Source organism: Takifugu rubripes, chromosome 5, assembly GCF_901000725.2.
Source record: "Takifugu rubripes chromosome 5, fTakRub1.2, whole genome shotgun sequence".
In the NCBI taxonomy this organism is placed as follows: Eukaryota; Metazoa; Chordata; class Actinopteri; order Tetraodontiformes; family Tetraodontidae; genus Takifugu; species Takifugu rubripes.
The window spans coordinates 10272792-10296716 of record NC_042289.1 but is presented as its reverse complement, the minus strand read 5'-3'; the positions used below and the strand labels follow the sequence as shown (position 1 = coordinate 10296716).

The following is a 23925-nucleotide window of genomic DNA, read 5'->3' as shown; positions in this document are numbered from 1 at the left end:
CAAGGTACCGAACTCCCAAATGCTCACTTAGCAGCCTGCAATGAGCTGGAAACTCATCCAGGGGTGTACCCTCCTTTCACCCATATACAGATGGGATAGATTCCAGCACCCTCCCCGTGGCCCCGAAAGTAATAAAGTGGTCAAGAAAATAAAATGAAATTATGACTTGCTTTGATATAATATACTTAGGATTGATATAGACGGCACTTCATTCTGCCAAGTCAATTAGACGTAATGTGAGAGAGAGGACTGGGACAATATTATGGACAATGCCTTTATTACTGACGTCAATGAAAAATCAAACATTTCATAGATTGTCACTGAGCTCTTGCCTGTCTGATGTGCCTTTCTTTTGTTTTGGGCTCCTCCTACAACACATTAGACTGATGCCGTCAATTACAGCCATGTAAAGGATTGGATGGATACACATGTTCAGTGATGCCAGTCCCTTGGATACCTGGTACATATCAAATACCCAACAGCTGCTGCTGTGGTTGATTTTCTGGTATAAACGATAGAGCAGCAGGATGTTGTATGGCAGAAATGAAAAGACGTACAATACGAGCACTGATGCGACCAGCAGTGCCACCTTGCACTTCTCCAGTGAGGTTATGTTCACATTTCTCCAGACCACGTGGATCACCACACAATAAGAAGTGAAAGTCACCAGGAAGGGAACAAAGCACCCAAACACACTGAGGAAGATGTTGTACTTGAAGTATAAGTTTCCATCGTCCTGCCCGTCGTCACAATAAGACACACACAGAGTTTTGTTATGTTGTTTGCAAGTTGAGGAAAATTTGAACACAGGGCACGAAATGACTCCCACAACGATCCAGATGATGACGCTGATGACCTTGACCTGGGCTGGTTTTACGTGGGATCGAGCGAAGAAGGGCCACTTAAGGGCCACGCAACGGTTCACACTTATCGCCATGATGAAGAAGATGCTCACGTATATGTTGCAGGTGAAAAGGAACCTTTCGATTTTGCACAAAGGAACGCCAAACGTCCATTCTTTCCCCCGAGAGTAGTAGATAATCAGCAGCGGCAGAGTCAGTATGTACAGCAGGTCGCTGACTGCAAGGTTACATGACAGAACCACGCCAGTGTGCCAATTCCTTCTTTGTCTGGCCACAAGAAGCCATAGAGCAAGCAGATTTCCAACCAGAGCCAGTATGAAGACAAATCCATAGACTGATGGCAGCAGGGCAAGCTGAAACCTCACGCAGTCAAAGGTAATCATCTTGGTTTGTGCCGGATTTCCAATATCTGGAAAATCACATGATAATTCACTTGAATTTCAACACTGTAAAAAAGTTGCTTTTTGACCCAAAAAGCAACTTACGGTGAGCTCTCGTGTGCCAAGGAAAGGAAAGAAGATGCTTACCGGTCGCTCTGCAGATTAAATCGGTGCCCTGAGATACATATCAGCGTGGAGGAAACACTGAGCCCAATTTTATTTATCTCTGTTATCTCAGACATGCAGAGCCTGGCAACGTCTGAAAGAACTAATCACTTCCTGTTCTCTGTAGAGCCGCGTTGCTCAATTTGTGAAAGCTGAAGTAGTGTAACACATTAGAAGCACCCTCTTGTGAACGCAGTGTTCGGCATCCACCATGAAACGGACAATAAACGTTGATAAACCACCGCTGCACGGCATTTTTCAATAGGATGCATATTATTCCCATTTCTACTGTATTTAAAATCAGCATGCCTCTTTCTAATTGCAGAAATTTGAACGTTTCTATCATAGTTTCACGATTCGGGCATCGAAACCACATGACAAGGAAACTTTTACCCAAGAAAATGTTGTGTGCAAGACTTTGCGTAAAAGCTTTCCATGGGTCTATTGAGACATCGCGGCTCAGTGCGCACTTTATTCTGACGCAAACGATTTTGGGATTCACTTAAAGTTTAAAATAAGTTCACAGAACAATTCCAAAAAGATGTTGATACTTACAAGCCGGTTCCAAAGATTCGAAGTCTCCATTAAAGACAAGTTATGACGCGCCGTGAACCGCGCCTATTCTGGCGGCTGAGGTAATCTGTCAAAGCCAGATTCCAGGAATTCCCACGCAAACGGGTAGAAGAACTTATACACTCACCGGCCACTTTATTAGGTACACCATGCTAGTAACGGGTTGGACCCCCTTTTGCCTTCAGAACTGCCTCAATTGTTCGTGGCATAGATTCAACAAGGTGGTGGAAGCATTCCTCAGAGAGTTTGGTCCATATTGACATGATGGCATCACACAGTTGCCGCAGATTTGTCGGCTGCACATCCATGATGCGAATCTCCCGTTCCACCACATCCCAAAGATGCTCTATTGGATTGAGATCTGGTGACTGTGGAGGCCATTTGAGTACAGTGAACTCATTGTCATGTTCAAGAAACCAGTCTGAGATGATTCCAGCTTTATGACATGGCGCATTATCCTGCTGAAAGTAGCCATCAGAAGTTGGGTACATTGTGGTCATAAAGGGATGACATGGTCAGCAACAATACTCAGGTAGGCTGTGGCGTTGCAACGATGCTCAATTGGTACCAAGGGGCCCAAAGAGTGCCAAGAAAATATTCCCCACACCATTACACCACCACCACCACCAGCCTGAACCGTCGATACAAGGCAGGATGGATCCATGCTTTCATGTTGTAGACGCCAAATTCTGACCCTACCATCCGAATGTCGCAGCAGAAATCGAGACTCATCAGACCAGGCAACGTTTTTCCAATCTTCTATTGTCCAATTTCGATGAGCTTGTGCAAATTGTAGCCTCAGTTTCCTGTTCTTAGCTGAAAGGAGTGGCACCCGGTGTGGTCTTCTGCTGCTGCAGCCCATCTGCCTCAAAGTTCGACGTACTGTGCGTTCAGAGATGCTCTTCTGCCTACCTTGGTTGTAACGGGTGGTTATTTGAGTCACTGTTGCCTTTCTATCAGCTCGAACCAGTCTGGCCAGTCTAGCGTCTCCTCACCGCTCCCACAGGGGTCCCCCGCTGATTAAAACTGGTGATGTTAAAAAACACGCAAAAGTGGTCAGACACGGCCAGATCCACAACAGAGGACCCACCCACGGACAGGCCATAGGTTATGACCAGGTCCAGGGTGCGACCTCTGTTGTGGGTCGGCTGCGTGACATGTTTAAAATCCAGACTGTGAAGGAGGTTTAAAAATTCTCTGGACACTGGGTCCGAGGCGTTGTTGAGGTGTAGATTAAAATCACCAGTTATTAAAAATCCTATTGTATTTAGCATAAATGATTGATAAAAATTCTGAGAATTGACTGATAAAAGAGGTGGAGTATTGGGGTGGTCTGTAAACTGTTATGCTTAAAATCGGAGGGCTGCTAAAAACAAACGCATGATGCTCAAATGATGGAAACGTATTAAAAGAGACCTCGCGTGAAGACATTTGGGTCCTTGTTATTGAGGCGGTTCCACCTCCTTTCCTACCCCCCCTTGTAGAAAATAAAAAGTTAAAATCTGGGGGGCAAGCCTCTGTGAGAACAGCAGGTGCATCAGTGCCAAGCCATGTCTCAGTAAGGAGAATACCATCGAGGTTTTTGTCTAAAATTAAATCGTTTATTATAAAAGATTTGTTTAAAAGAGAGCGCACGTTCAACACGGCCATCTTTATGTCCGCGCCGGACGTGCACTCATCATGTCTTTTTATAGGAATAATAAAAGCACTGTCACGTCTGGGAACAGTCCTGGGTTTCTGTCTGTATGAAGTGATGGTGTCAATGGAGTGAGTGATCTGTGATGTTGATGGCAGACATGGGAGTAGTGGTGGAGGGGCATGTATGGTGGGGCGTGCGGGGGGTGAGCCTATATGTGAGTGTGAGTGGGGGGCAGAGTGTTGGCGTGCATGTGTTTTAACCAATAGTCAGGAGGTGGGTGTTGCGCAGGAACGGACAGTCAAGTCAATGTTCAAAGATAGAAGCCGGGACCCCTCGTGGTTTAGGTGAAGGCCGTCCCGTTTAAAAAGATGGGGTCTATTTAAAAAAAGGCAGCAAAATTGTCAACGAAGGGGATACTGTTGCCCAAGCAGTACCCCTTCAGCCACAGGTGCAGCTGGCGGAGGCGGCTGGTGACGACGTCACCGTAGCGAGGTGGGGGAAGCGGGCCGGAGATAATTAGCCGCTTCCCCGTGTCCAGCAGACGGTCCACCAGGGAGATGAAGTCCTGCTTCAGAACCTCCGACTGCTGGAATTTGAGGTCGTTGATGCCGGCTTCCAGAACCAGCGTGGAGGCCGAGGGGTGCTGTGCACTCAGCTGCAGGGCCGAGGATGTAACCTCCGCAACACGGGCACCGGGATGACAGAAGGTCCGGCCGTCGTGCACCGCCACGTGCCTGACCATTGAGGTCCCGACCACCAGCACCGCGGGGGTGCGCTGCACCTGAGTGGCCGCCTCTGATCGTCTGGAGGTGCGGCGGTGGCGGCGAGGAGCCTGGGGATGGTGGCGCCGGGTCGTGGTTGCTCCTGACCAGGATGGTAGCGGAGGGCCAGGTCGAGCGGGCTGACCCTGGTTCCTCGTCTGGTGAGAGCCAGCTGGACGGACAGGACCAGGAGGCGAGCTGGAACAAGCGCCCACGGGAGGGAAGTCCTGCAGGCTTAGGATATCGTACCTGTTATCCAGTGGCAGATACGGGGGCGGAGGAGGGGGAGACGGACGGGCCCTAGCGCCCCTGGCCACCACCGACCAGGGTTCCCTTGGTTTGAGCGGTGTTGAGCTCACGAGGGCTCCTGCTCCGTCCCTGGCGATGAAACCCTGCGACTCCGTGGGGCGGAGGAAGGAGGTGGAATGAGCCGCTCCTTTGGGCATGGCTCCCTGGCGGTGCCGGCAGGACTCCGCCGGTGCTGTAGCTGGAATTTCAGCGTTGATGGACCCGGTCCATTCTCCTGTGACCTCTGGCATCAACAAGACATTTCCACCCACAGAACTGCCGCTCACTGGATATTTTTTCTTTTTCGGACCATTCTCTGTAAACCCTAGAGATGGTTGTGCGTGAAAATCCCAGTAGATCAGCAGTTTCTGAAATACTCAGACCAGCCCTTCTGGCACCAACAACCATGCCACGTTCAAAGTCACTCAAATCACCTTTCTTCCCCATACTGATGCTCGGTTTGAACTGCAGGAGATTGTCTTGACCATGTCTACATGCCTAAATGCACTGAGTTGCCGCCATGTGATTGGCTGATTAGAAATTAAGTGTTAACGAGCAGTTGGACCGGTGTACCTAATAAAGTGGCCGGTGAGTGTATATGCACACCATAACCAAGTTTAAATCACCGAGGCAATAATGAGAGTCTGCATTGAAAAGCTCTTCTGATTGCTTACATGAGATTATTCAAAGTAAATGGAAAACATAAAAACATCGATGGAAATAAATGAATCCATGTGCACAGAAACATTTATTGGTACATTTAAATTGTAATACAAAACTAAAATATAGCACTTCTGCTCCCATGACTCCACTGGAGCTCCTGCCACCAGCTGCACCAGTATGGCAGCACAGTCACCGTCCCAGTCCCAGTCCAGACTAAGGTCTGCAGGTCAGCCTTTCCCCTTCCTCTGTTTAAAGCCTTGCCTTGCTCCTGCGCCTTTCTTCTTGAAACTCTGGTTGCCATTGTGTCCTTTAGATTTAAACAGCTTGTCCTTTTTGTTCAATTCAAATTTCTTCTTCTTCGCCCCAAACTTATTCTCTCTGCCACCTTTCTTTGCTCCAAAAGTCTTTCCTGCTGGCTTTGTTTTTTTCCCAAATGCTTTCTCTCCATCTTTGGACTTCTTCCATCCTCTTCCTGTTCGGACTTCTGAAACACTTCTCTTGGCAGAGTGGGCTCCTTTATCTCTGCCTGGATATTTAGCCGGGAATGCTCTTTTCCTCTTCTTGGCACTAGGAAACATGTCTGCACAAAAGTGCCATTGAATAAATGAATTTAAAGTAAGAACCCAGCGTCATTATTTGAGAACGGTTTCACGCACCTTCATCTGGCTCCGCGCCGACAGCCTGTCTGTAATACTCCACCTCGTCATCAGACTCAGCTGCCACTGCCTCGTTCTGCATCCCTGGATCCTCCACTTCGCTATCCTCTTCAGCTGACGAACGCTTCCTCTTCATACCTTCCAGACTCTTTTTCCTGTTAAACATTCTACTTTAAACTCCAATCCAAAGCTGGTGGAAGGATCATTTCACCAGAACAAAAATTACTTGTTTTCCTCTAGCTTCTCTTTCTTCTTAGTGACATTTTGCTCCTGGTGCTTGCGCCGCTCCTCTTTTTCTTTAAGCTGGACTTCTTTCCTGTTTAGGAGTTCCTGGATTTCCTCCTCCGACTTGGAGACTAGGTAATATGGATTATAACAAGAAGACATTAAAAGAGCATCTTCATCTCTCTGTAATAGAAATATTAAATCACAGGGTGCATCAGTAAGCGTTTACTTTTTAGAAATAATCATTGAATTCATAAATGCATTTTCATCTTGTACACCCGAGCAGAGCAGAGAGAAAAGCACTGGCCTCACTAGTACTCACTCATGGAGTGATAGAGGACGTTCCCTTCTCCCATGCCTTCCTCTATCTTTGTCAGCTGCAGAGTCATGCGAGGACCAATCTACAGAGCACAGTGTAAAAACCTCAGACGGGGTTTAAAAAGCAGAGGGCTGTTTTTAAACCTTCCCTCCGCTCGCTCACCTCAGTCAGGCGGACGGCGCTCTGTTGTGACGCCATGTTTCCCCTGCCAGAGTAGGCCTGGGGAAGCTCCGTTATGTTGTGCTCGCCATCTTGTTCTGCTTCACTCTCTGAAAGGTTCGCCCCCCTGGGAGACGACGACGATTTTACATTCACAGAAAGAGAAATGCGCCCATTAAAACTCACTTCTGAGGACCATACTTCATCAGCAGCTCGCTGATGTCCTCAAACTTGCTCATGTTGGGGAATTTCTCCTGCATCAGCTTCTTCACGCCGCGGCTCATGCCCACGGGGACGACCTTCAGGCTGCTGCAGGTTAGGGACGTGATAATGTGTGTCAGAGTTGTGTCTTATCAGCACAGCAAAGAATTCTAGCGGTCACAACCAGGCTCATCAGTGCGTTTACTTTGAAAACATCACTGAACAGTCAATTTACAAGATGTCATCATCTGAGCCCAAACTGTGACCATGAACAGATCTGATGCCGCTGCAATATTAATATTAATATTAATAGAAAAAATAAATGAACTTAGTATTTAGCAGAATATCAGAATACGCTGGTCTCAGCATGATATAAAAAGAGATTTAAAACTAAACTAAAGCCCCAGGAAAAAAACTCAAGTATGTTTTGTTGAGCAGAAAGGGGAGGATCTGCAAGCATTTGGAGATGCACGTAGACTCCAGAAATCTCTAACGAATGATTTAAAGATAAACGGGGCAGTGCTGCCAAACTGTCATGATCAAAAAATAAAGCACCAGAAACAAGCGCGCAAAAGCTTTTTTTTTCTTTTTCCAAACTTACTAATGTCGAAACTCAATTTCCTTGGTCTCTGTGTTGTAATTCAGCAGCACACACCTCTTGATATTGTTGAGGTTTACCTGAAAAACAAAAACACCCTTATTTTCCTTTCCAGGAGGAGGGTTAAACCTATAAACTTCCACTCCACTCAAGATTTAAAATTCAGAAAGCGTTTACTTTTAACAACTCTTCAGAGGTCACCTCAGAAGACTATACTGTCATCATGCCAACGAGGCTTTAAATCTTGAGTCAACCAAAGTGTAGCAGGTTGAAATAAAGGAACCCACCTTGTGCACATTAATGGAAGGAAACATGTGCTGAAACATGGTGGCCATGAGTTTGACCTGCATGCCATCCGAGCCAAAGTTGTTAAGGACGAGAAGGGGATGATGTGTGAACTGCTGGTCGTGCATCCGGTGTTTCTTCAGAGACGACACCACATCTTTGATGAGGGAATACTGCGAAAAATCCAGTCATTAGGAAACTGAGAAGGGCCAGTAGATGATTCAGGATGGCAGTTTGGGCACCTCGTGAATTTACTTTGAAAACATCATCAATCAAATGTGAGCATCTTAGCATCTGAGCCCACAATATTTGTTTTTCTCTTAATCATGCGCCTACCTTCAGCACTCTGAAGTGAAGCATTGGGCCTTTGGGAAGTCGAGCAACCCTCTAAAAGTACATGAAAAGTGTTAACAAATAGACAATCAGTTGACTGGATGACAGATGTCCAGTACCAACCAGGGCTTACCATATTTACACTGCTGGGAGTTTTGTTGAAGATCATGAAATGCGTCACTCCTAGAGGTCCAGCAACAGCCACGAAATCTTTCAGCACGTTCTTTCTCCTAACCTGGCACATTAAAACAGGACGGTATAGGTATGGTGAGGATGGAAGAGGAAAAAACATCAGAAATTAACAATGTGGCTTCAATATGGAGGCTCATCAGTGCGTTTACTTTGAAGACATCACAGAATTGTCACGTCAAAAAGTGGTCATCATCCAAGCGAAACCATTTACCTGTTCTATGATTTGGCCCCTATTTAGCTGGTTCTATGCGTATACGAACCTTAAGAGACTCTGCCGTGTAAGGCTCCATTACTTTCCGCACGTCCAGAATGAGCTGACCCACGTTTTTCCCAATCTGACCCCGATGAAACACAAACGAGTGCGGCACGGAACTGTAAGCCTCCTGCGCCACATGGTTGGCTGCTGCTCGGGCTTTTTTCTGGCTCTTGGTCTACGGATAAGACATCCACAAAAATGCCTCTTAGCAATTACGTAATATTTTAAACGGGTGAAACCAATGTGATGAATATTAAAGCAATCTATGTTAACAAGACATGCAATGCGCCACATTTCCCCTTTTACACGACAAACAGATTACGATGCGTTTCTCTTTTTGGTTAAAAACTAGTACAGTGTCTGGGATACCTCTCAAACGTGGCTAAACTGAGGCAGAGGCCGCTACTTACCTTTGACTTCATGCTCAATCGAAAACAGAGCAGAAAACTCTCAAAACGCTTATTTCACACCGTGAAATGTCGATCAAATGTTACCGATTCTTTATATTTAAAAGAGTAGTCGTATACAGTTCACATAATTCAGCTACGCAGTCAACCAGACACCCTCCACATGGTTCTAATGAGGGCGTCACACACTAATCTTTCCGTGTTGTTCCTAAGCCAGAAAATCGTTCCCGGCAAAACTGACACAAATTGACGTCTGTTACATGGGTTTTTCATTGTTGAGATCATTGTGGATTTAAAAACAATCATTCATGTTAATAAATAAATAAAAGTACAGGGTTTTGTACTGGTGCAGTTGTAAGTAGAATTTTAGTTATTTTTAAGATAAGTTTGGTCTTTTCATAATTTCATGTATTCGTTGCCCTCTAGTGGTTAAATTGATAAATGACAACAAAATCTTGCCGGCGTGTGAAATAACGGATGTATCAGTTTAGACAAGCGTTGTCAAAATAAAACACTAGAAGGAAATTACACACGACTTTCTAGTAGGACACAACTCCAACCGAGTTAAAATAGGTCTTTCAATTAGTGATCACAGATCAACACAATTGCTGTGTATATCAATAATAAGTGTATATCAACACAGGCTATAACACAAGACATGTGTTGAGACATTATTTTCCAATAGTTGAAGTGGCAGGAAAAAGCAAAACCACTAAGTCTGTTGGCAGCTGAATTTTGAAAATCTAATTTTCTTTTTATTGAAGTATGATTATTAAATTATAAAATGCGGTATTTGCAAGCACAGGGCAAATACCATGGGCACGAGCCATCTCACGGTTGATCACTTTGTTCACATGGTTCCAAGCAGCACTGAGGAAGTGTTGTATGTGTTGTTTTTGGTGTGCATACACCAAAAACAACACATACAACACTGTTTTTTATAGAGAAGAGGAGGAAGCTTTGCGAAACCACAAAGAAAAGAGTCTGTGAACATCTACTGTACTCTTCTTGTGAGGTTTTGTAACAACTACTGGGATATATCACAGAGGAAGAGCAATTTAGAAAGTAATTTAGAAAGTTCTGCTGACATTCATATCGCAAACCTCATGTTCCTGGGTGTAACCACCAGGCCCATAACTTTCAATTCCAATTCTCATGTAAAGATTGTACTTCCTTGTTGATCTTTCGTTCCACATGTAAGCTGGTTCTAAAGTCATGAATTATTTTTGAAGATAGATCAATAATATCTATCTATAATATCTCTCTATATATCTCTATATATCTATAAAATCCTGCCAGAACACCTAATGATTAAAAGTAAAATGTTGGTCTAAGAAGATGTTGTGTAATTCTTTGATAAAAGCTTATGGAGTTTATCTGACTCAATTAATCACAAAAATAATTAAAGCATTCAGAGAGAGTTCAAATGAAATCAGTGCTTGAATTCCACCCTTGTCCAGCTCGTTACATGACAGAGCGTGTGGACGGACAGCATGGTGGAGGGAGGAGACGACCCCAGATTCCAGCGTCGAGTTACCCCACAACTAAGGAGGCGGCATCATTTGGGTGGCTTCTAATTAGGCTTCTCCTTTTTTGGGAATCCTGACACTGGACGTTCAGAGAGAAGATGTAGCTGCTGACCTCTTCACTCCATTAAGGCATTTGTAGGAAGGAGCATCCGTTTTTGGTGGAAAATGTAACCTTTTCTTTTATTGCATTCCTTTTCCTTTTCTGATCAGTGTCCTGGAAGCTGCAGCACATCCAAAACCTTAGAAACCACATTTTACAGCTGCTGGTGAGTTCCTAAATTCAGATTCAGATTCAGATTCAGGTCCTTTATTGTCCCACACGGGGAAATTTACAGTGCAACAACAGCAAGAGCACGCAGAGAAAAATAAGATAAAATCGAATAGAATAGGATTTGGAATATACAAGGAGGATGTATATTTACAATAATCCTGATAAATGGATACTCGGCCTCTGTATACCTGTACAGGTACAGAGGGTGAATACAATATACATATCAGAATATATAATATTCAGATTGTGTTAGCGGGCGTTATGTTTATTGTGCAGTCTGACAGCAGCCGGCAGGAAAGAAATGCATCACTTGGGAAGATTAACAGTGACCTTATTAAGATAGAATGTTGACCCACTCAGAAACAAATAGTTTATGGTTTAGGTGTCTTTTTTGGCAGCATATTGTAGGGATACAGTGTCAGAGGTCAATATTGACTTCTTCGGCTGTGTGTGTTTATGGAGTCAACTGTAGTTGCTGTGGCTGGTTGTGAAGGCTGCTTCTCTGTTGACTGTCAGATGGTCACATGTTGATTCTGGCTACTTGATGTTGACTGTTGTCCCCTTTGCCGTTGACCCGCTGATAAATACCATTCTAGAGGAAACTTGGAGACATCTGGCAAACACCCAAAAACCATAAAGAAACTTTTCAACCTTCTTTTGTAAAAATTCTGACTGACACAACTTTGAATGATTCTTCGTGAAGCATGTTTCCAGAACTTCAGAATTTCCATTTTTTTTGCACTTTAATGTCTGACACACATGCTTAGCCTCCAAACATTTGTTGTGTAGATAGATGACAACTTAATTTGCTATAGATTAAAGCTGCACCATAGAGAAATTAGTGCATTTTCAAGCATACACTGAATACTGAAATATTGAAGGTGTAGTTTATCCCAGAGTTTAACAAATTCGCACTTGATTCTACTGAGAAACATGTAATAATGCAATTTATCCAGGATTTATAGTATACCTATGCTGTATGTTACTTCTGACATGGTGTATTTCAGTTTTTACAGGCACATTATATTTTATAGATCTTGATCTCTAACTCAAATTCAAGGCTTTTTCTTTTTTGAACTGATCCTCTCAGGGTGCCCTGACATAGGGTCATGGAGACAACCCTCACTCTGGGCTTGGTTCTTCTCTTAACGCTCTGTGTGGGCGTAGCAGCGTCCGGGGGGACTCCTGGCGACAACGCTCAGAAACGTTCTTCGCGACCCGTGGACACAAAAGCGGGCCGCTGCTCCTACACCTTCATCGTCCCGCAGCGGAAACTGACAGGCGCGCTGTGTTTGAACACCCAGTCTGTCGCAGCCAACCGGTCAGAGGTGGCTGCGCTGCGGACAGAACTCGCGCGGCAGCAGGAAGAGCTGGAGCACCTCAGGGGCCAACTGCAGCAGGAGGGGTCGCTCGCAATGGAGGTGAGAGCTCTGCGCAAAGAAAGCAGCAGCATGAATTCGCGCATTGCCCAGCTCTATGCACAGCTGCTGCATGAAGTCATTCACAAGAAGGACCAAGCTCTGGAGCTGAGGCGGGTTGAGAACCTGCTCCTCAATGCCACAACACAGGTGAACACACCTTTTACATTTCTTGCCGATATTGCAGCGTCTTTATCAAAGCGTGTGCGTTCAGGCCCTGCAGGTGTCCAGTAACTACAGGGAGCTGGAGAAGAAATATGGAGTCCTCACCTCCATTATGACCTCCCAGAATCAGTTTATCGCTCGCTTGGAAAAGCAGTGCAAGTGCGGGGACTCCTCCCAGTCCTCCCTGGTAGGGAACATGCCTGTTGCAGATCTCTTCTGGGATGTCGCTCAGAGACTAAGAATGTTGCCTCTGTGCTGACAGGTGCCGACTGAACCACCAAAAAGCCACTCAAACGTGCATCCTAATTACAGCTCTGAAGGTATCGAAATGACTAACGACGTTCAAAGGGACCAAAGTGCTTCTTCTTCCCTGCAAGAAAAAAACACTCCTGACATCACCACCACTGCAGCCAGCACTCTGACAGACCCTCCTTTCATTAGTTTCCCTGCCACAAAGGCCCCAGGTAAAACATCTCAAGCATGTCTATGTGTGTGTGTGTGTGTGTGTGTGTGTGCATGTATGTGTGTGCTAGTGCGCTGTATTCATGCATCAATCTTCTAAGTTATTTAGTTGTTTAGATTAGCAGAGATTGCTGGAGTTGGTGACCTGCCTGGTAGGGAGCTTGTCTCCCTGAGAATGTCTAAACAGTGTCAGAAGCAGCCAGCAGCAGCTCTTAATGTAAACAAGCCTCCGATAATGTACAGCCGCAGCAGTGGAATGTCCACAAGGACAAACTAGAGGATTCGCGCTGCCATTTCAACACGGCGAGTGACTCGTCGCTTCCTAAAACAAAATATAGTGTTTGTGTGAGGGTGTATGAGGGTGGCGGTATGTCATCAGGGACGAGCAACAAACACGATCATCAGGGACGAGCAACAAACACCATCACAGTGCGCACGGGGGATTTTCTTCTGTGCATTTCCAGGCGCTTCCCAACATCTGTCTTATCGTTTTGTAAGTTTTGTATTTGAGCATACTCCTCCAACGACGCCTGACTCGGCTGCATGTATGTGTTTCTCCCTCCCCAGGGCCGTGGCACGACTGCCAGCACGTGTTGGACTCTGGGGAAAACACCAGTGGGATCTACCTGCTGCGTCCGCAGGGAACCAACCGCCTCCTGCAGGCGTGGTGTGAACAGAGTCGCGCTCAGGGAGGCTGGACGGTTATCCAGAAGAGACAGGACGGCTCGGTCAACTTTTTCAGGACCTGGGAGCAGTACAAGGTGACCGCATACATGCCTGAAAAAAACCCCACAAAACGTACAAAAAGTTGTACCAGCATCCTCCAAAAAATCCCCGACATAAACATGTGGGTCAATTCCAGCTCGGCTTTGGGAACCTGGATGGAGAATACTGGCTTGGCCTGGAACACCTCTACTGGATAACCAAACAGGCCCAGTATAAACTGAGGGTGGTGCTGGAGGACTGGCAGGGTCGACAGGTATTTGCCGAATATGACAGCTTCAGCCTGGAACCAGAGAGTGACTGGTACCGACTGCGTTTGGGCCAGTACAGCGGCAACGCAGGGGACTCACTGTCGTGGCACAACAACAAGGCTTTCACCACTCTGGATCGAGACAAGGACAGCTACACAGGTCTGTCCCCCCCGCCTTGTTGCTGTCGCTCTGTTGGCAGCCGAGCTTTGGCTGTTAACTGTTCTCAATTTGTCAGCAGGTAACTGTGCTCATTACCAAAAAGGGGGTTGGTGGTACCACATGTGTGCCCATTCCAACCTGAACGGCGTGTGGTATCGGGGAGGCCACTATCGAAGCCGGTACCAGGATGGGGTGTACTGGGCCGAGTTCCACGGGGGGTCTTACTCCCTCAAACGAGTTTCCATGATGATAAAACCCACATGACATGGAAGACTGATGGACATATTTGAAAGAAATGCAGTTAGAAATAAAGTGCAGATAATGTGTTTTTTTTGGATGTTTTGCAATTTGTACTTATCAATAAAAATCTATCACACTTGTATTCTCTTATCAAATACTTATAAAAACAACAGTTAACCCCTAGAAAGGGACCCGGATACTCTGTGGTTATGTTGTCAGGGTTTCATTTCATGACCAGTTTCCTGTAAACTAGGGCGTTGCACACTTTCATCAGGTTCTGCCCAAAATGAGTAATCATCAGCTACTGGATTCAGAGCGTTTGCTTGTTCTTCTGAGTCTGAAGAGCATCTGGATGTTCCAGTTCCATCATCCTACCTGCTGGTCCAACATGTCCCATCTCAGGAGGATGCTGGGCTTTCTCATACTCATGTTTTTACAATGTGGTGAGTGAATATAAACTTCAAATATTTCCAATATTACACTTTCTTAAGTGCAGACATAAAACTGCCAAAAAATAGAAAAAAGAACACAAGAGTTGAGAAATGTATATTTCCAAGTAAATTTGTCATGTTAAATTTCATGACCCATATTTGAGAATTCATGCAGTAGAGGACTGGTAAATACTTCCTCTGTACGTTGTGACAGTTGAATTGTGTAAACTGGGCCAAGCGTTCAAATGAAATAGGCAGTCACCCCATCCCTTTGCTCATTTATGATCATTGATGCATTTAGATTTACTGAATTGTTGCAGAACATTAAATGCCCCTGTTAATCTCTCCACAGAGGCAGATAAAAGCTGTTCTCCTGGCCTCATCAACCTGGATCCTGAGGTTGTAGTAGAATATGGAGAAACTGTAGTTTTAAACTGCACCAGCACTTCTGAGGATGACCTGGATGTGTTTTGGAAAATTGGAATGGAAGAGGAGCTTAGTTATGTCGAAGTTCCTGGGACAAAGTGGGATATGAAAGCTGAGTGTGTCATTCAGCTGAATGACTCTTTTCAATGCAGCAATGAAGTTAATATTGTTGTGTACAGTAAGTGTCACTTCAAATCATGGTCCCTGTTCCATAATAATTAACATTGCTTGCAGAGACTCCAGACTCTGTCAGGAGTAGCTGTTCTTGCTAATGGAAATTATTCTGTAAAATATATGATAGAAAACAGGAAAGGGCGTAAATTCCTTTTACATTTAAGTTCATACATGTAAGATAGGGTTGCATGTTCTTCTCTTGCGTTGCTTACAGAGACTCCAGACTCTGTGTCAGTCTCTGCTGATGTGACGCAGGAGGGAGCAGTGATGGTCCTGAGCTGTGATGTCACTAACGTGGCCCCTCTTCAGGCGCTCAGAGTGAAGTGGTACAGAGGCAATGACACGGTGCACACACAAATGCTTAATGACACCAGTAGGACTCCAGCCAGCGTCATCTCCACCTTGAGAACCACTGTCGTGAGAGAGGACAATGGAGTGGAGTTCAGGTGTGCGGCTGAGCTGCACCTCGGACCCAACGGACCAGAGCTCGTCCCTACAGTGACCTCATCAGCTTACACTGCTGTCGTGCTCTGTGGGTTCTTATCATTTCACCCGTCGCTCCAGTTTTACCGCTGGTCCACATTTTCTGGTTAATTTCTGTTTCTGTGTGACTGCAGATAAGCCAAGGATCCAAGGGTGTTCAGGCCACTTCAGAGGTGTGGAGGGTGACATTACGATAGACAGGTTGCCCTGTCATGTAGATGGGAACCCTCCACCCACTGTCCAGTGGTACCATGGGGGGACAGCGATCAGTGCATCTGTGCCTCTCACCAGGACTGGCTCAGGAGAGTACACAGCTGAAGTTGTGAACAGTCTCGGCAAAAGCAGCACCTCTGTCAACATCACCGTTGAATGTGGGTTTATCGTTACTGTGCAGATGAGAATTTATGATTTTTGGTTTTATTGGCACTCTCATGGAAGTAAATATACCTGCAAACTTGTTTCTATCCATCGTGCAACCCAAACTTTAGTAGTATGCTCAACGACATGTTTACAGCTGAGGTGTTTGATGGGTTTTGCATGATGCTGTCTGTGTTCATCTCCTCAGATGCTCCCACCTTCAAGGAAAACTTGTTGGAGATTTCTGTTCCTGTAGGAGCAAATGTTGAACTGAGCTGTGATGCAGAGGGGCACCCTCAACCAAAACTTAACTGGACCTGTGATGGTGCACATGAGAAGGAGACCACAAATCATCTCTACATTGTCCAAATAGAACACAATATGAGATGTCAATGTACAGCCAGCAATTATCTGCACAGTGCAACAAAGGAATTCATCATTGTGGTGGTTGAACCAAGACCAGCAGTGCCCCCTGCAGCCATAACCACTCCTGAGGCAGTGCCACAATCTGGTACTGCTCATCTTTTTTCCTGCCCTTTACTTTTCACTTTTCTTACACTTAAAATGACAGTGATTGAATATTAATGCATTGAAACTGATTGCAGCATGTCCTGTAATACTGACCCCTGCTGAGGTGGTGGTGAGATTTGGAGATCCACTTTCAATTAACTGCAGCACGTCGGCTGCAAACGTTGAGGAGATCGACTTCATTGTCTCATTTGGAAAGAAGCAGGTTGAACAACCTTTGTCTGTCAGCTGGGCTGTGGAAGAAGTCAAAGAGTGGGATGTAAACGCTGAATGCTTTGTGACTCTGGGACAAAATCAGTGCTCTGAGATGCCAAACGTCATCGTTTATAGTGAGTACTGAGCAACAGGAGTAGCTGTTCTTGCTAATGGAAATTACTCTGTAAAATATGATAGGAAACAGGAAAGAGTGGAAATTCCTTTTACATTTAAGTTCATACATGTAAGATAGGGTTGCATGTTCTTCTCTTGCGTTGCTTACAGAGACTCCAGACTCTGTGTCAGTCTCTGCTGATGTGACGCAGGAGGGAGCAGAGATGGTCCTGAGCTGTGATGTCACTAACGTGGCCCCTCTTCAGGCGCTCAGAGTGAAGTGGTACAGAGGCAATGACATGGTGCACACACAAATGCTTAATGACACCAGTAGGACTCCAGCCAGCGCCGTCTCCACCTTCAGAACCGCTGTCATGAGAGAGGACAATGGAGTGGAGTTCAGGTGTGCGGCTGAGCTGCACCTCGGACCCAACGGACCAGAGCTCGTCCCTACAGTGACCTCATCAGCTTACACTGCTGTCGTGCTCTGTGGGTTCTTATCATTTCACCCGTCGCTCCAGTTTTACCGCTGGTCCACATTTTCTGGTTAATTTCTGTTTCTGTGTGACTGCAGATAAGCCAAGGATCCAAGGGTGTTCAGGCCACTTCAGAGGTGTGGAGGGTGACATTACGATAGACAGGTTGCCCTGTCATGTAGATGGGAACCCTCCACCCACTGTCCAGTGGTACCATGGGGGGACAGCGATCAGTGCATCTGTGCCTCTCACCAGGACTGGCTCAGGAGAGTACACAGCTGAAGTTGTGAACAGTCTCGGCAAAAGCATCACCTCTGTCAACATCACCGTTGAATGTGGGTTTATCGTTACTGTGCAGATGAGAATTTATGATTTTTGGTTTTATTGGCACTCTCATGGAAGTAAATATACCTGCAAACTTGTTTCTATCCATCGTGCAACCCAAACTTTAGTAGTATGCTCAACGACATGTTTACAGCTGAGGTGTTTGATGGGTTTTGCATGATGCTGTCTGTGTTCATCTCCTCAGATGCTCCCACCTTCAAGGAAAACTTGTTGGAGATTTCTGTTCCTGTAGGAGCAAATGTTGAACTGAGCTGTGATGCAGAGGGGCACCCTCAACCACACCTTAACTGGACCTGTGATGGTGCACATGAGAAGGAGACCACAAATCATCTCTACATTGTCCAAATAGAACACAATATGAGATGTCAATGTACAGCCAGCAATTATCTGCACAGTGCAACAAAGGAATTCATCATTGTGGTGGTTAAACCAAGCACAGCAGTGCCCCCTGCAGCCATAACCACTCCTGAGGCAGTGCCACAATCTGGTACTGCTCATCTTTTTTCCTGCCCTTTACTTTTCACTTTTCTTACACTTAAAATGACAGTGATTGAATATTAATGCATTGAAACTGATTGCAGCATGTCCTGTAATACTGACCCCTGCTGAGGTGGTGGTGAGATTTGGAGATCCACTTTCAATTAACTGCAGCACGTCGGCTGCAAACGTTAAGGAGATCGACTTCATTGTCTCATTTGGAAAGAAGCAGGTTGAACAACCTTTGTCTGTCAGCTGGGCTGTGGAAGAAGTCAAAGAGTGGGATGTAAACGCTGAATGCTTTGTGACTCTGGAACAAAATCAGTGCTTTAAGATGCCAAACGTCATCGTTTATAGTGAGTACTGAGCAACAGGAGTAGCTGTTCTTGCTAATGGAAATTACTCTGTAAAATATGATAGGAAACAGGAAAGGGCGTAAATTCCTTTTACGTTTAAGTTCATACATGTAAGATAGGGTTGCATGTTCTTCTCTTGCGTTGCTTACAGAGACTCCAGACTCTGTGTCAGTCTCTGCTGGTGTGACGCAGGAGGGAGCAGAGATGGTCCTGAGCTGTGATGTCACTAACGTGGCCCCTCTTCAGGCGCTCAGAGTGAAGTGGTACAGAGGCAATGACATGGTGCACACACAAATGCTTAATGACACCAGTAGGACTCCAGCCAGCGCCGTCTCCACCTTCAGAACCGCTGTCATGAGAGAGGACAATGGAGTGGAGTTCAGGTGTGCGGCTGAGCTGCACCTCGGACCCAACGGACCAGAGCTCGTCCCTACAGTGACCTCATCAGCTTACACTGCTGTCGTGCTCTGTGGGTTCTTATCATTTCACCCGTCGCTCCAGTTTTACCGCTGGTCCACATTTTCTGGTTAATTTCTGTTTCTGTGTGACTGCAGATAAGCCAAGGATCCAAGGGTGTTCAGGCCACTTCAGAGGTGTGGAGGGTGACATTACGATAGACAGGTTGCCCTGTCATGTAGATGGGAACCCTCCACCCACTGTCCAGTGGTACCATGGGGGGACAGCGATCAGTGCATCTGTGCCTCTCACCAGGACTGGCTCAGGAGAGTACACAGCTGAAGTTGTGAACAGTCTCGGCAAAAGCATCACCTCTGTCAACATCACCGTTGAATGTGGGTTTATCGTTACTGTGCAGATGAGAATTTATGATTTTTGGTTTTATTGGCACTCTCATGGAAGTAAATATACCTGCAAACTTGTTTCTATCCATCGTGCAACCCAAACTTTAGTAGTATGCTCAACGACATGTTTACAGCTGAGGTGTTTGATGGGTTTTGCATGATGCTGTCTGTGTTCATCTCCTCAGATGCTCCCACCTTCAAGGAAAACTTGTTGGAGATTTCTGTTCCTGTAGGAGCAAATGTTGAACTGAGCTGTGATGCAGAGGGGCACCCTCAACCACACCTTAACTGGACCTGTGATGGTGCACATGAGAAGGAGACCACAAATCATCTCTACATTGTCCAAATAGAACACAATATGAGATGTCAATGTACAGCCAGCAATTATCTGCACAGTGCAACAAAGGAATTCATCATTGTGGTGGTTAAACCAAGCACAGCAGTGCCCCCTGCAGCCATAACCACTCCTGAGGCAGTGCCACAATCTGGTACTGCTCATCTTTTTTCCTGCCCTTTACTTTTCACTTTTCTTACACTTAAAATGACAGTGATTGAATATTAATGCATTGAAACTGATTGCAGCATGTCCTGTAATACTGACCCCTGCTGAGGTGGTGGTGAGATTTGGAGATCCACTTTCAATTAACTGCAGCACGTCGGCTGCAAACGTTAAGGAGATCGACTTCATTGTCTCATTTGGAAAGAAGCAGGTTGAACAACCTTTGTCTGTCAGCTGGGCTGTGGAAGAAGTCAAAGAGTGGGATGTAAACGCTGAATGCTTTGTGACTCTGGAACAAAATCAGTGCTTTAAGATGCCAAACGTCATCGTTTATAGTGAGTACTGAGCAACAGGAGTAGCTGTTCTTGCTAATGGAAATTACTCTGTAAAATATGATAGGAAACAGGAAAGGGCGTAAATTCCTTTTACGTTTAAGTTCATACATGTAAGATAGGGTTGCATGTTCTTCTCTTGCGTTGCTTACAGAGACTCCAGACTCTGTGTCAGTCTCTGCTGGTGTGACGCAGGAGGGAGCAGAGATGGTCCTGAGCTGTGATGTCACTAACGTGGCCCCTCTTCAGGCGCTCAGAGTGAAGTGGTACAGAGGCAATGACATGGTGCACACACAAATGCTTAATGACACCAGTAGGACTCCAGCCAGCGCCGTCTCCACCTTCAGAACCGCTGTCATGAGAGAGGACAATGGAGTGGAGTTCAGGTGTGCGGCTGAGCTGCACCTCGGACCCAACGGACCAGAGCTCGTCCCTACAGTGACCTCATCAGCTTACACTGCTGTCGTGCTCTGTGGGTTCTTATCATTTCACCCGTCGCTCCAGTTTTACCGCTGGTCCACATTTTCTGGTTAATTTCTGTTTCTGTGTGACTGCAGATAAGCCAAGGATCCAAGGGTGTTCAGGCCACTTCAGAGGTGTGGAGGGTGACATTACGATAGACAGGTTGCCCTGTCATGTAGATGGGAACCCTCCACCCACTGTCCAGTGGTACCATGGGGGGACAGCGATCAGTGCATCTGTGCCTCTCACCAGGACTGGCTCAGGAGAGTACACAGCTGAAGTTGTGAACAGTCTCGGCAAAAGCATCACCTCTGTCAACATCACCGTTGAATGTGGGTTTATCGTTACTGTGCAGATGAGAATTTATGATTTTTGGTTTTATTGGCACTCTCATGGAAGTAAATATACCTGCAAACTTGTTTCTATCCATCGTGCAACCCAAACTTTAGTAGTATGCTCAACGACATGTTTACAGCTGAGGTGTTTGATGGGTTTTGCATGATGCTGTCTGTGTTCATCTCCTCAGATGCTCCCACCTTCAAGGAAAACTTGTTGGAGATTTCTGTTCCTGTAGGAGCAAATGTTGAACTGAGCTGTGATGCAGAGGGGCACCCTCAACCACACCTTAACTGGACCTGTGATGGTGCACATGAGAAGGAGACCACAAATCATCTCTACATTGTCCAAATAGAACACAATATGAGATGTCAATGTACAGCCAGCAATTATCTGCACAGTGCAACAAAGGAATTCATCATTGTGGTGGTTAAACCAAGACCAGCAGTGCCCCCTGCAGCCATAACCACTCCTGAGGCAGTGCCACAATCTGGTACTGCTCATCTTTTTTCCTGCCCTTTACTTTTCACTTTTCTTACACTTAAAATGACAGTGATTGAATATTAATGCATTGAAACTGATTGCAGCATGTCCTGTAATACTGACCCCTGCTGAGGTGGTGGTGAGATTTGGAGATCCACTTTCAATTAACTGCAGCACGTCGGCTGCAAACGTTAAGGAGATCGACTTCATTGTCTCATTTGGAAAGAAGCAGGTTGAACAACCTTTGTCTGTCAGCTGGGCTGTGGAAGAAGTCAAAGAGTGGGATGTAAACGCTGAATGCTTTGTGACTCTGGAACAAAATCAGTGCTCTGAGATGCCAAACGTCATCGTTTATAGTGAGTACTGAGCAACAGGAGTAGCTGTTCTTGCTAATGGAAATTACTCTGTAAAATATGATAGGAAACAGGAAAGGGTGTAAATTCCTTTTACGTTTAAGTTCATACATGTAAGATAGGGTTGCATGTTCTTCTCTTGCGTTGCTTACAGAGACTCCAGACTCTGTGTCAGTCTCTGCTGGTGTGACGCAGGAGGGAGCAGAGATGGTCCTGAGCTGTGATGTCACTAACGTGGCCCCTCTTCAGGCGCTCAGAGTGAAGTGGTACAGAGGCAATGACATGGTGCACACACAAATGTTTAATGACACCAGTAGGACTCCAGCCAGCGCCGTCTCCACCTTGAGAAACACTGCTGTGAGAGAGGACAATGGAGTGGAGTTCAGGTGTGCGGCTGAGCTGCACCTCGGACCCAACGGACCAGAGCTCGTCCCTACAGTGACCTCATCAGCTTACACTGCTGTCGTGCTCTGTGGGTTCTTATCATTTCACCCGTCGCTCCAGTTTTACCGCTGGTCCACATTTTCTGGTTAATTTCTGTTTCTGTGTGACTGCAGATAAGCCAAGGATCCAAGGGTGTTCAGGCCACTTCAGAGGTGTGGAGGGTGACATTACGATAGACAGGTTGCCCTGTCATGTAGATGGGAACCCTCCACCCACTGTCCAGTGGTACCATGGGGGGACAGCGATCAGTGCATCTGTGCCTCTCACCAGGACTGGCTCAGGAGAGTACACAGCTGAAGTTGTGAACAGTCTCGGCAAAAGCAGCACCTCTGTCTACATCACCGTTGAATGTGGGTTTTGCCTTATTACAATTAAATAATGAATCCATACGTTCCACATGCACCACATGCATCGTGTTCTGAAAATATTTGGTCTCTACTTTTGCAGATAGCCCTTCCTTTACCTGCAACCAACACTATGAGATTAAAGAAGATGCTCAGGTCCAGAGTGTGTGTGAACCAGATGGTCTCCCCCCTCCTATCATCACCTGGACAAAAGATGGAGCAGTGATACCAACCCCGCCTCGGTGGACAAAACATGACAGTGGAAACTACTCACTTACAGCAACCAACAAACATGGCACAAGGAGTCATTGGCTCTATCTTAACGTTCTGTGTATGTTGTCTAGCAATGGCTACAAAAACCTGTGTGTTGACTTTCCTAATCAAACATCTTATTTACAGATGCCCCCGTGTTTAACCTGGAAAGTTACACCCAGGAGGTTTACCCAGGAGAGAATGTCAACCTTGATTGTTCGGCTGAGGGTAACCCTCCCCCTGAGATCTCCTGGGAATATGCCCCTGCAGACAATGCGATGGTCACTGGGGGGCGCCAGAAGAGCATCAGGATCACAGGAGCCACGTCTACCAACGCCGGTGTTTACGTCTGCGTCGCCAAGAGTAAAGCCGGGCGTGTAACAAGATCCGTCACACTGCTCATGAAAGGTGTCACGATTGTGCGATGACACTGAAGGATGTGAATGTAGCAGATCAATTTTTAATTACATCTTGTCTGTAATTCCAGGTGAAAGCAGCCGAGTCCCACCGGAAGTTCTCTGGCTGCTGCCGTTATTGTTAATCATCATAATCCTTCTTGTCGTCCTATTGTATCGCACGTGCAAGAAAAAGCACGGAGAGTACAGATTTGTGGCTGACAGGGCCAAAGATGGCTCTGATGTGTCCATCCCTTTAACCACCAAACACAAGGGAGTGCAGGCCTAGTGTTGTTTTGCTTTACGTGAAATTGTAAAATAAGTATGATAGGAATAATCTTAAAGACTCGATATTTAATTCCACTTTGAATTTAGATTTTTCCAGGATGAGATATGAACTGTTTTACTACAAAATGTTACCTGATGTTATTTAACCTAATAAAGGCTTGCTGGTACTCCAGCTTCTGCTGTTACAGTTGGTTTGACGGGAATCTTCTGGGAAGAAGCGGATGCTAGAAACGACAGTTAAAGCCCATTTTCACGAACGGTGTGAAACGTTGCAAATTACTGAGGAGCGTCACAAGCTTTGCAGCCATTTCTGCTGCCAACGCAGCTGTGGTGAAGTCGTGTCTGCTGGGATCCGCCACCGCCTCGGTTTAATGATTAAATAAGTCTTGGCTGA

General features: G+C 45.9%; 3 protein-coding genes across 6 annotated transcripts; 2 read left to right on the top strand and 1 right to left on the bottom strand.

Annotated features, from left to right (window-relative positions):
* Nucleotides 1–260: 260 nt before the first annotated feature.
* ppan (peter pan homolog) lies at nucleotides 261–9182 on the bottom strand. Its single transcript, XM_011604086.2, has 13 exons — nucleotides 8967–9182; nucleotides 8561–8731; nucleotides 8242–8343; nucleotides 8112–8162; nucleotides 7778–7948; nucleotides 7494–7570; nucleotides 6893–7000; nucleotides 6695–6818; nucleotides 6536–6614; nucleotides 6215–6344; nucleotides 5989–6143; nucleotides 5562–5912; nucleotides 261–1272 (listed from the first exon to the last, which is right to left on the bottom strand). The coding sequence occupies exons 1-13, from the start codon at nucleotides 8976–8978 to the stop codon at nucleotides 308–310; spliced, it is 2496 nt and encodes an 831-aa protein (XP_011602388.2). The 5' UTR covers nucleotides 8979–9182; the 3' UTR covers nucleotides 261–307.
* A 1382-nt stretch (nucleotides 9183–10564) lies between these two features.
* On the top strand, nucleotides 10565–14320 carry angptl6 (angiopoietin-like 6). Of its 2 annotated transcripts, none has more exons than XM_029836337.1 (7): nucleotides 10565–10758; nucleotides 11854–12331; nucleotides 12396–12533; nucleotides 12609–12810; nucleotides 13376–13569; nucleotides 13671–13941; nucleotides 14021–14320. In XM_029836337.1, the coding sequence occupies exons 2-7, from the start codon at nucleotides 11873–11875 to the stop codon at nucleotides 14203–14205; spliced, it is 1449 nt and encodes a 482-aa protein (XP_029692197.1). In that variant the 5' UTR covers nucleotides 10565–10758; nucleotides 11854–11872; the 3' UTR covers nucleotides 14206–14320. The 2 variants fall into 2 exon arrangements, with proteins under 2 accessions (XP_029692197.1, XP_011602526.1); XM_011604224.2 differs by having other exon boundaries at nucleotides 14018–14320.
* A 147-nt stretch (nucleotides 14321–14467) lies between these two features.
* Nucleotides 14468–23703, top strand: LOC105416469 (hemicentin-2). 3 transcript variants are annotated; one of them, XM_029836237.1, is made up of 23 exons: nucleotides 14468–14624; nucleotides 14965–15216; nucleotides 15427–15744; nucleotides 15830–16066; nucleotides 16261–16563; nucleotides 16658–16909; nucleotides 17061–17378; nucleotides 17464–17700; nucleotides 17895–18197; nucleotides 18292–18543; nucleotides 18695–19012; nucleotides 19098–19334; nucleotides 19529–19831; nucleotides 19926–20177; nucleotides 20329–20646; nucleotides 20732–20968; nucleotides 21163–21465; nucleotides 21560–21811; nucleotides 21963–22280; nucleotides 22366–22602; nucleotides 22700–22927; nucleotides 22996–23256; nucleotides 23336–23703. In XM_029836237.1, the coding sequence occupies exons 1-23, from the start codon at nucleotides 14468–14470 to the stop codon at nucleotides 23530–23532; spliced, it is 6090 nt and encodes a 2029-aa protein (XP_029692097.1). In that variant the 3' UTR covers nucleotides 23533–23703. The 3 variants fall into 3 exon arrangements, with proteins under 3 accessions (XP_029692097.1, XP_029692099.1, XP_029692098.1); XM_029836239.1 differs by lacking the exons at nucleotides 21163–21465; nucleotides 21560–21811; nucleotides 21963–22280; nucleotides 22366–22602; XM_029836238.1 differs by lacking the exons at nucleotides 15427–15744; nucleotides 15830–16066; nucleotides 16261–16563; nucleotides 16658–16909 and having other exon boundaries at nucleotides 14469–14624.
* Nucleotides 23704–23925: the final 222 nt, after the last annotated feature.